The sequence below is a fragment of the Colobus angolensis genome, unplaced genomic scaffold (genome assembly GCF_000951035.1).
Source record: "Colobus angolensis palliatus isolate OR3802 unplaced genomic scaffold, Cang.pa_1.0 Scaffold26, whole genome shotgun sequence".
Taxonomy (NCBI): Eukaryota; Metazoa; Chordata; class Mammalia; order Primates; family Cercopithecidae; genus Colobus; species Colobus angolensis.
The window spans coordinates 14,904,196-14,915,629 of NW_012115821.1; the positions used below are offsets into that span (position 1 = coordinate 14,904,196).

The 11,434-nt window shown below is 36.3% G+C and overlaps 1 protein-coding gene across 1 annotated transcript in view; it reads left to right on the plus strand.

Moving 5' to 3' along the window:
* The window catches only part of DNAH12 (dynein, axonemal, heavy chain 12), a 246,484-nt gene that overhangs the window by 64,530 nt on the left and 170,520 nt on the right, over positions 1-11,434 (plus strand). Inside the window, 5 exon segments of the mRNA XM_011947302.1 lie at positions 147-282; positions 4,892-5,017; positions 5,956-6,090; positions 6,924-7,117; positions 8,576-8,819. Of these exon segments, the coding sequence (XP_011802692.1) occupies positions 147-282; positions 4,892-5,017; positions 5,956-6,090; positions 6,924-7,117; positions 8,576-8,819 (835 nt within the window).

Sequence of the window (11,434 nt, forward strand, 5' to 3'; positions counted from 1 at the left end):
CCTCGGCCTCCCAAAGTGCTGGGATTACAGGCGTGAACCACCACTCCCGGCCGTTCTTATTTTATAATAATCATCATAACACACATTTATTGACTATGATATAACATTAATTAACATCAGTCTATTAAGGTGGAGTTTTATGTCAGTATTTGCAGTGAATTTGAAGCAATTAAAGAACATGCATTAAAAGTCCCTGAAACAACAGAAGAGATGATGGATCTGATATCTTATGTAGAAAAAGCCCGGACTACAGGAATCGAAGAGTTGATTTTAAGGATCCAGGTAAGAAATTTTAATTTACATATTTTGGTTTGTTTTCATTGTGAAATATGATATTCATAGTGAAGATGTGTAAAATACATAGTTACACAAGTAGTTGTAAATTGAGCGATTATATTGCCACCACCTAGGTCAAGAAATAGGATATTGTCAGCACCCCAGGACTCTGCATATAACTTTCTGATCGCCATGCCTCTCCTTCTCCTGTGGCCTCCTCTAGAGATTAGCAGTTGATTTTCACAGTAATCATAGCTTTGAATTTCTTTAGTTTCACCAATTGTGTGTATGTCCTTAAACAATATAGATTTAAAAAAAAATTTTTTATAGTTTCTGCATTTAATAGTGTGCTTATACCTTTTCCAGCACAAGATTATGCACCTATTTACCTATATTTGACTCTTATTCTTTGTTTAAAAAACTTTTAAAAATGTTAAACAACACATATACCAAAATTACATAAAACACAAACTGTACAATTTGGAATGTTCTAAACTGCCAGTAATTGCCACATAGGAGAATAAATAGAACCTTGCCAACCCACTAGAAACCCATCATAATCCCTCGTCTTCTGGATGTTAGCAGTATTCTGATTTTTTATTTTTTATTTTTTTGAGATGGAGTCTCACTCTGTCGCCCAGGCTGGAGTGCAGTGGCAAGATTTCGGCTCACTGCAACCTCTGCTTCCTGGGTTCAAGTGATTCTCCTGCCTCAGCCTCCCGAGTAGCTGGGACTACAGGCACCCGCCACCATGCCTGGAGAATTTTTGTATTTTTAGTAGAGATTGGGCTTCACCATATTGACCTGGCTGGTCTCGAACTCCTGACTTTATGATCCGCCCACCTCGGCCTCCCAAAGTGCTGGAATTACAGGCATGAGCCACTGCGCCTGGCCAATTCTGATTTTTATGGTAATTACTTCCTTGTTCTTTTTTATAGTTGTACAACTTAAACATGTATTTCTAATCAATATAGTTAATTTCTTCTGATTTTGGTCTTTATATAAAGGGAATCATACTATTTATATTCTTTTGCCTCTCATCAATGTTATGTTAGTAATGTCATTGTTCCTTAACTTTAGCTAATTTTCATTGCTGCCTAGTATTCCATTCCATATTGTATCCATTCCACATTGTATACAATAATTTATTTTAAAAATTTTACTGTTCTGGATATTTGGTTATTTCTGCTTCTGGTATTACTGGCAATGCTTCTGAGAACATTTTTATATATGTATCCCAGTGCACACATTCATTCATTTCTTCCAGGTGTTATAGGATATGCTTTTCTTCACCTTTACGAATTAAGGCAAAATTCTTTTCTAAGTAGTTCCAGTTTTAGACTCCTATTAGCAGTGCACAAAATGTCTATTATTTTAATATTCTTACTTGCAATTGTGAGATGGTTTAAATTTTGCCAGTCTATTGGGTGAAAGTTATGGTATTTTCAATTTGCATTTTCCTAAAAAGAAATGAATTTAAACACTTTTCATATGCTTATTGGCCATTTGGAGTGCCTCTTTTGTGAAATGATTGATAGTACATATATTTTGCTCGTTTATTTTTTGGGTTATGTACTTTTTCCTTATTGATTTGTAGCAGTTAAAAAGTGGCAAAATAAACATAACACAAAATTTACCATTTTAACCATTTTTAAGTATACAGTTCAATGTAGTAATTTTAAATATATTATTAGGTATCTTTTTATCCACTCTGTAATTTAATTTTTTAATGGTGTTTTTGATGAACAAAAGTCCTTAATTTTAATGCAGTTAAATGAAGCAATCTTTTATTTTATAATAAATGGAGCAATCTTTTATTTCCTTCCTTCCTTCCTTCCTTCCTTCCTTCCTTCCTTCCTTCCTTCCTTCCTTCCTTCCTTCCTTCCTTCCTTCCTCTTTCTCTCTCTCTCTTTCTCTCTTTTCTTTTCTTTCTTTCTTAACCTTTCTTCCTTTCTTTCTTTCTTTTCTGTTAGAGACAAGGTCTTGCCATGTTGCCTTAATTTTAATGCAGTTAAAAGGAGCAATCTTTTATTCTATACCTAGTGCTTTCTGTATTTTGTTTAAGAAATCCTCTGCTACCTTGGTTCAAAGATATTTTTCTTCCACCCTTTTCTAGAAGCTGTTTAGATTTGCTTTTCAGATTTAGGTTTCAATCCTGAAAATTTATTTCTGTAAATAATGTGAGGTCCAATTTAAATATTTTCCCATATAGATGAGCAATTACACATTTATTGAAGAGACCATCCCCACTGTGTCCATATATGTATAGATCTGTTTTGAGGCAGCTTGTTTTGTTCCATTGGCCTTTTTTTTCTTTCTTTATTTTTTTTGACAGAGTCTCACTCTGTCACCAGGCTGGAGTGCAATGGTGCAATCCCGGCTCACTGCATCCTTTGCCTCCCCGGTTCAAGAGATTCTCCTGCCTCAGCCTCCCGAGTAGCTGGGACTACAGGCACATGCCACCACGCCCAGCTAGCACCACCACACCCAGCTAATTTTTATATTTTTAGTAGAGATGGGGTTTCACTATATTGGCCAGGATGGTCTCCATCTCTTGACCTCATGATCCGCCCGACTTGGCCTCCCAAAGTGCTGGGATTACAGGCATGAGCCACCATGCTATGCCAAAATGTATTTTTATATACTAATTTAATACCCATCATTCAATTTTTCTTTTAACATTTTCTATTTAAAACTTTGAATTTTAGGCCATGTGCAGTGGCTCATGCCTGTAATCCCAGTACTTTGAGAGGCGGAGGTAGGTGGAGCACCTGAGGTCAGAAGTTCGAGACCAGACTGACCAACATGGTGAAACCCCGTCTCTACTAAATACAAAAAGTTGTCCGGGCGTCGTGGCACATGCATGTAATCCCAGCTACTTGGGAGGCTGAGGCAAGGGAATCACTTGAACCTGGGAGGCGGAGGTTGCAGTGAGCAGAGATTGCGCCATTGCACTCCAGCCTGGGTAAAAAGAGTGAACTCTGTCTCTAAAAAAAAAATTTTAACTTTACTATTTTTATATATTTTAAATTTCTCTTCTTAATTTTAATAGTTTATCTGAAGATTATTTTGGAATGTCTACATGTACCATTCATTATATAACTTGCAAATAATGACAGTTTTGTTTTTCATGACCAAATGTTACACATTTGCAAAACTTTGTTTATTTTCTTTGCAACAGTGGACTGTCTGGGACTCTAGTACAATGTTGAATAGCAGTGGATGACAGGTTTCCCATCTTTATCCCAACCTTAAGGGGAAAGCTTTCAATATTTCACTATTAAGTATGACATTTCTCGTAGGTTTTATACAGGTACTTTTGCCAGATTAACGAATTCCCTTCAATTACTGATGTGCTACTAGGTTTTTTGAAAAGAAAAATTAGTATGAGTGGACTTTGAATTTCACTACATGCCTTTTTTGCATGTACTGTGGTGATCATATGCTTTTTCTCTTTAATCTGTTAGTATAATGAATTACATGGATCATTTTTTATTTTAAAGTTTTATTTCTATGTGCATTGTATATATAAAATATATAGAATGTACAAAATACATATTTAATGTTATTTTCAATACATAATTTTATATCTATATTATATATAATATATAAAATACATACGTATAAAATAAAATCAAAAACCTTAAATTTGCCTTTGAATCTGTATTTTAGTTCTTAAAAATTAGTGCTATAGTACAGCTTATAGAGCAATGAAAGATATAGAGGGTAAAAATATTCAATCTCTCTACTCAGATAAATCTATTGTTTTAAGAGTTTTTTTCTTTGCAACTCACCTCCTTTTTTTTTTTTTTTTTGAGACGGAGTCTCACTCTGTCGCCCAGGCTGGTGTGCAGTGGCACGATCTCGGCCCACTGCAACCTCTGCCTCGTGGGTTCAAGCAATTCTGCCTCAGCCTCCGAGTAGCTGGGACTACAGGCCTGCGTCATCACGCCTGGCTAATTTTTGTATTTTTAGTAGAGATGGGGGTTCACCATGTTGACCAGGCTAGTCTGTAACTCCTGACCTCAGGTGATCCACCTCCCTCGGCTTCCCAAAGTGCTGGGATTACAGGTGTGAGCCACTGCACCCGGCCTACTCACCTCTAACTCTTTCTGAACTGTTACAAACCATAATATTCTGGACTATTGCGTACAGCAATGTGCGAAGTAGGCAAAAATGGTGGTGATGTCACTGAAGATACAAAACAAAAGATACTAAAATCTTTGTCACCAAAGATACAAAAATAAAAAAGTTTATAAGAATAAAATAATTTAAAATCCTTTAAAATCAAAGTTAAAGGATTGGTGAAGATTTAATTACGTTTTTCAGTCATAAACAAGGGAGGACCAAAAGTTCCTTTATGTTAAATCAACTGCAAGTGAAAACTTTTTAAAAGCCTTGTTTCTAGCATAAAAGTGTACAATTATGTGGCATGAAACAAGATAAATAATACTGCAGCTATTGAAATACCCGTCTGGTTTGAGTGATATATAAAATATCAGTTAATAATCTGAGTCAAATTTAAATCTGAAAAAGTATTAGAGATTGTTGTTCTCTTTTTCTTAATGACTTAGATTTTCTATATGACATATTATATCCAGAGTTTCTTTTGTAGGAATCTAAACGCCAAATGAGTTACTTTTTAGATGTTTTTCTATTTCCTCAAGAAGACTTAGCTTTAAATGCAACTGTCCTCATGTGGCCTAAGAAAATTAATCCCATCTTTGATGAAAATGATGAGGTAAATATATTTTTCATTTTTTTTTTGTATTCTGACATTTCGAGCACATCATTCACATTTAATTTTCATATCTACTGGCCATCTAACTTTAAAAGTAATTTTGTGTGTCAATATGAGTTTGAGACTGGCCACACTTATGGCCCTCTAGGCTTAAGACAAGCTGTTAAGCTTAACTCACAAGGTCTGGTAAGTAGTGGGGCTGACATTTAGAAAGTCAGAACTATTATATAAATTAATAATAGAAGCACTTAACTGAGAAAATGCTTTCCATTTATTCAATTATTTAACTCATAAAAATCCCACATGCTCCCATTTCTTCCATTTTATAGATGAGAAATATGAGACTCAGAGAAATTAAATAGTTCAATATCACAGTGATAAGATTTACAATTTTATATCAGACTGAATGTATTTCAGATATTGAAAAAGTCCTAATGTAAACCAGTTTATCCTGAATTGGGAGGTAAGATGGTATTGTAATAAAAAGCGTGGCCTTCAATCAGATAAACCAAGATTCTAATCCAGGTTTTGATTTTTATGATTTTGTGAACATGAACATGACTTCCATAAGATTCAATTTCTTTTCTCTGAAATGAGAATAATAATACTAGTAATAATATAAGTAAGGTATTTAATAGTTCTTGATACATGGCACATGCTCAATAAATGGTAATTTTATTATTATTAAATAAACAAATTAAAATAAATGTTAATTAATGAATACAAGTTGTTAAAGTCACTTTGGAGATCGAGGAATGTTTTTGTGTGTGGTTTATTATTCTTTGCATTTTTATATCAATAATTATAGACATTGTTTTATTTTTATGCTCATTTTTACTTCTCTGATGGTTTTTATGATTATACACAGTATTTAGATTTCTGACTTGGTAATTCTTTATTACAGATTAACTAACATGATTAAATTGTCTTTTAAAAAGCTAATTGAGAATGCTAAACATAAAAAAGAAAATGAACTAATGGCCAAGAGAGAGAAACTTATTTTGGAAATAGAAAAGGAATCACGCCGCATGGAAGAGTTTACAGAATTTGCAGAGCTGGAGCGCATGCAACAGGTCTGATAAATATATAAGACAATAGCTATGGCCAGCCCATAAAGTCATACAGGACATGTTGACATAAATTTAAAAATATAGACAAATGCAAGTTTACTTTTTTATGTTTACTCTATATATTTTCTATATATTACATAGATACATATATATTTATCTAATATATTTATATATCGTAAAATACATAAATATTTATTTAAACACTTTATATGTAGTCTCAGCCTCCTGAGTAGCTTGGACTAACAGGCGTGTGCCACCATGCCCAGCTAATTTTTTGTATTTTCTTGTAGAGATGGGGTTTTGCCATGTTGCCCAGGCTGGCAGACAAAGACCTGACTCTTAGGCCCAGAACTGGAACTATGTTGTCTTTCTTGTGACTTAGTTCTCTATTTGTAGAGTAGACATCTCATACCTTTTGCTCTCAATCATAGTAATGTTGTGAAGTTAATATTTAAAATTGCTATATAGGCCGGGCACAGTGGCTCACTCCTGTAATCCCCGCACTTTGGGAGGCAGAGGTGGGCAGATCACCTGAGGTCAGGAGTTCGAGACCAGCCTGGCCAATATGGCAAAACCCCGTCTCTACTAAAAATACAAAAATTAGCCAGGCGTGGTGGTCGGCATCTGTAGTCCCAGTTACTTGGTAGGCTGAGGCGGGAGGATCACTTGAACCAGGGGGGCGGAGGTTGCAGTGAGCCCAGATCATGGCACTGCACTCCAGCCTAAAAATAAAGTTGTTGTATAAATGCAAGGACATATTGTACACAGTATCATATGATTTTATTTTTGAAACATTACTTGAATATTTCTTAAGACAAAAAATTATTTGCTTCCAGTATGTGACAGATGTAAGACAACTACAAAAACGTATTCAGGAATCTGAAGAAGCAGTGCAGTTTATTAATAAAGAAGAGGAACTTTTCAAATGGGAATTGACAAAATATCCTGAACTGGATAAATTAAAAGTTAACATTGAGCCCTATCAGAAGTTTTTTAATTTTGTTTTGAAGTGGCAACGATCAGAAAAACGGTAATTGCTGGTAATGTAATAAAAATCAAGCAAATTGCAGAAAAGAGTTTGTAAAATATAAATTGATTTTTTTTTTTGGTTAAGTGTTTAAAAGTAGGATTTATATGTCCATTTGAAAGAGAACCAGGTACCATATAGGAGAAGCATCCAGTGCTGCTAAGGTCCCACTAACCTTACTAATACAATATCTGAGATCCTTTTCTGGTTTATGAGCATAATGATTGGATTTTCATGCTCACGTGTGAGAGATGTGGCCTTCCTCAAACGTTGTTACAATGTCAGCACATTACCCTTCTGACATGAAAAATGTATATATAATATATGAGTTTTCATTTTGGTTTCTGAGAGTCAATTCCCTTTTTAGTACAATAGATTAATTTCACTAATGTTTACCCCCAAAATTAGAAGTATGGAGTCAAATCCGCATTTTATTTTTATTTTTGTTTTATAATTTCAACTTTTATTTTAGATTCAGAAACATGTGCGGGTTTGTTTCATGGGTATATTGCATGACACTGAGATTTGGGGTACAAATGATCCTATCTCCCAGGTAGTGAGCATAGCACCTAATAGGTAGTTTTTCAGCCCTTGCTCCCCTCCCTCTCTCCCACCTCTAGTAGTCCCCAGTGTCTGTTGTTCCCATTTCTGTGTCCATGCATACCCAGGGCTTAGCTCCCACTTCAAAGTGAGAAAATGAGGTATTTGGTTTTCTGTTCCTGCATTAATTTGCTTAGGATAATGGCCTTTGGCTGCATCCATGTTGCTGCAAAGGGCATGATTTCATTCTTTTTTAAGGTTGCATTGTATTCCATGGTGTATATGTACCGAATTTTTTATTCGATCCACTGTTGATGAGCACCTAGGTTGACTCCATGTCTTTGCTATTGCGAATGGTGCTGCAATGAACAGACAAGTACATGCGTCTTTTTGGTAGAATGATTATTTTTCTTTGGGTATATACCCAGTAATGGGATTGCTGGGTCAAATAGTAGTTCTGTTTTAAGTTCTTTGAAAAGTCTCCAAACTACTCTCCACAGTGGCTGAGCTAATTTACAGTCCCACCAACAGTGCAACAGTGTATAAGCATTCCCTTTCCTCCACAGCATCTGTTTTTTGTTTTTTTGTTTTACTTTTTAATAATAGCCATTCTGGCTGATGGGAGATGGTCTCTCATTGTGGTTTGATTTGCATTTCTGTAATGTGAATCTACATTTTATTTGGGTATGTTAGTCATCCATTTATAATCTGATACATATTTTAGCACATGCAGCATAGTCAAAATGATTATTTTAGTTCTGTCTTTCTACCATCAGCTCTACTTGGGTGCCTGAGAAAAACTGTTAACAGCTCTTGCCCTCATTTTTCTCTCTTAAAACAAGGGGTCTAGCCTAAAGGATCTCTAAGGCCCCTTCAAAGTCCAAAAGTCTGAATTTAATAATATTTTTTCTTTCAATTCAGGTGGATGGATGGAGGGTTTTTGGACCTCAACGGGGAAAGCATGGAGGCTGATGTGGAAGAGTTTTCCCGAGAAATTTTTAAGACACTAAAGTTTTTCCAAACGAAGCTAAAGAAAGAATTGCAAGAAAAAAGAAAGGCAGCAAGAAAACGGTCTTTGGAAGAAGAGAAAATTGAAGAAGAACCAAAAGAGAATCCTACTCTCACTATGTGCAGTACAGTCATGGAACAGATAAAAGCTTTTAGGGTATAAATGTATATAATAACATTTTAATATTATAGCTATCTTCTCAACTTTTCTGTTGCCTAATATATAAATTATAAAGCCTATCTTCTGGTTTTACATGTTTATTATTTATTATTATTCATAATTTTTGAGGCAGGGTCTTGCTCTGTTGCCCAGGCTAGAGTGTAGTGGTGACTCACTGCCACTGCCTCCTGGGCTCAAGTGATCCTCCCACATCAGCCTCCTGAGTAGCTGGTAATACAGCCACCATACCTGGCTAATTTTTTTGAAGAAATGGGGTTTTGCTGTGTTACCCAGGCTGGTCTTGAACTCGTGTGCTCAAGCAATCTGTGAATTCTCCCAAAGTGCTGGAATTACAGGCATGAGCCACCACACCTGGCCTATTATTATTACTTTTTAGATAGGGTCTTACTGTGTTGCCCAGGCTGGAGTGCAGTGGCACAGTCATAGCTCACTGCAGCCTCAGACTCCTAGGCTCAAGAAGAAGACACTATTTCTTCCCATTTTGCTAATAAATTGGGTCTCTGTCACTTGTAATCAAAGGAGTATGGCCAAATGAAGGTACTGAGGAGAAACAATCAGAAAAAATAAGATTTTAAATTCAGCTGCTATGCCTCAGCCTCTTGGTCAAGCTCTGACTCACTCCTACCTCTCTTCTAGGCGTGGATATTTGTGACAGAGCTGAGCGATTGGTTTTGGGAGGAAGAGATAAGGGCACTTTATTCCTCTCATCTTTTGAATTACATCTGTTTGCATCTTTGATGTTTTGGTGTCTCATTCCCACAACTTTAGCTCCTCATCATGAAGCACCACTATGGAGCGTAGGAAAGGCTGGTTGGGTGGTGAATGGCAGCCATATTTGGGGCAGATCAAGGAGAATACATGTATAAAGCCAGATCTGGCAAAACTGGGGGAAAGGGTTCCTCTGGCCCAAGAAAGGCAGCAGAAGATTGCTTAGACCTATTAGGGCAGATTGCATACTTTCTGAAAATGACACTAAGTCATTTTCCTATGGAAAACATAGGAAGAGTATACTATTGTTTATAATTTACTATAATAAAACTAAACAAACAGGATAAATAGCCTATCATTAATTCAGCATAATCCAAACTTTGAAGTGAGGTTATAACCATTTTTTCTAGATGAATACATTAAAAAATTTTAGCATTTGCAAAATGCTTAGATGAAGGCTTTTGAGTCCAGATAAATTGTTGACCTATGGATTCTGAATCTTAAGAATTACTCAAGGCCAGTCACGGTGGCTCATGCCTGTAATTCCAGCACTTTGGGAGGCTGAGGTGGGCAGATCACCTGAGGTCAGGAGTTTGAGACCAGCCTGGCCAATATAGTGAAAACTCATCTCTACTAAAAATACAAAAATTAGTTGAGCATGGTGGTACATACCTATAATCCCAGTTACTCGGGAGGCTGAGGGAGGAGAATCGTTTGAACCCAGGAGGCGGAGGTTGCAGTGAGCTGAGATCATGCCTCTGCATGCCCAGTCTGGGCAACAGAGCAAGACTCCAAAATTACTCAAGAAAGCCTTGATAGAGCTATTCTCATCATCAAGTGCTAATGAGGAGAAATAGAAGGGTTTGGAAGCAGGCTGGGTATAGTGGATGACACCTGTAATCTGTAATCCCAGTGCTTTGGGAGGCCAAGGTAGGAGGATCATTTGAGGCCAGAAGTTCAAGACCAGCCTGGGTAATATAGTGAGACCCTACCTCTACAAAAAATAAAAAATTAGCCAGGCATGGTAAAAAAAAATTCAGCTGCACCTGAAGACCCAGCTACTCAGGAGGCTGAGGTGGAAGTTTGAGGTTGCAGTGAGCTATGATTATACTGCCACACTCCTGGGCACAACAGAGTGAGACTCTGTCTCGAAAAAAAAAAAAGGGCATAAATTTACTAGGGCAGACCACTTAGCCTACACTAAGTGCAGCAACACAGGGTAACAGTTTATTGGGAAGGATTTGGAACCACACTGCTTAGTTATAGCACAGTTCTCCACTCGGCAGTGGCATACCTTGAGCAAGATATTTAGCCACTTGTGCCTTGGTCCTCTCATTTATAGAGAGAGAATAAGAACAGTTTTTTTGACAGTCAGTAATACATCCTTAAATTTCTACTGTCAACATGCCCAGAGCGCAAACTCTGTGATTGGATGCAAACATTGTTCCTGTCTATGTCTAGTCATCTCAGAGATTTCATGACTGCCTGATTTTTTTTAACTTAAAAATTATTTTCAATGTTGAATACACTTGCATGGTCTAAAAAATAAAGATGTATCTGAAAAGTCTCCTCATGGTTCTCACCTGTATAACTCAGGTGATCAGTGTTATTACCTTCTTGTGTATAGTTCCAGAGTTTTATTACATATATAACAATGCGAATATATATTCTTATCCTTCTGTCTTTTTAGATAAACTGTAGCATATGATATATATGATTTTATTTATTTATTTTTTATTATACTTTAAGTTCTAGGGTACATGTGCACAATATGCAAGTTTGTTACATATGTATACATGTGCCATGTTTGTGTGCTGCACCCATTAACTTGTCATTTACATTAGGTATATCCCCTAATGCTATCCGTCCTCCCTCCCCCCACA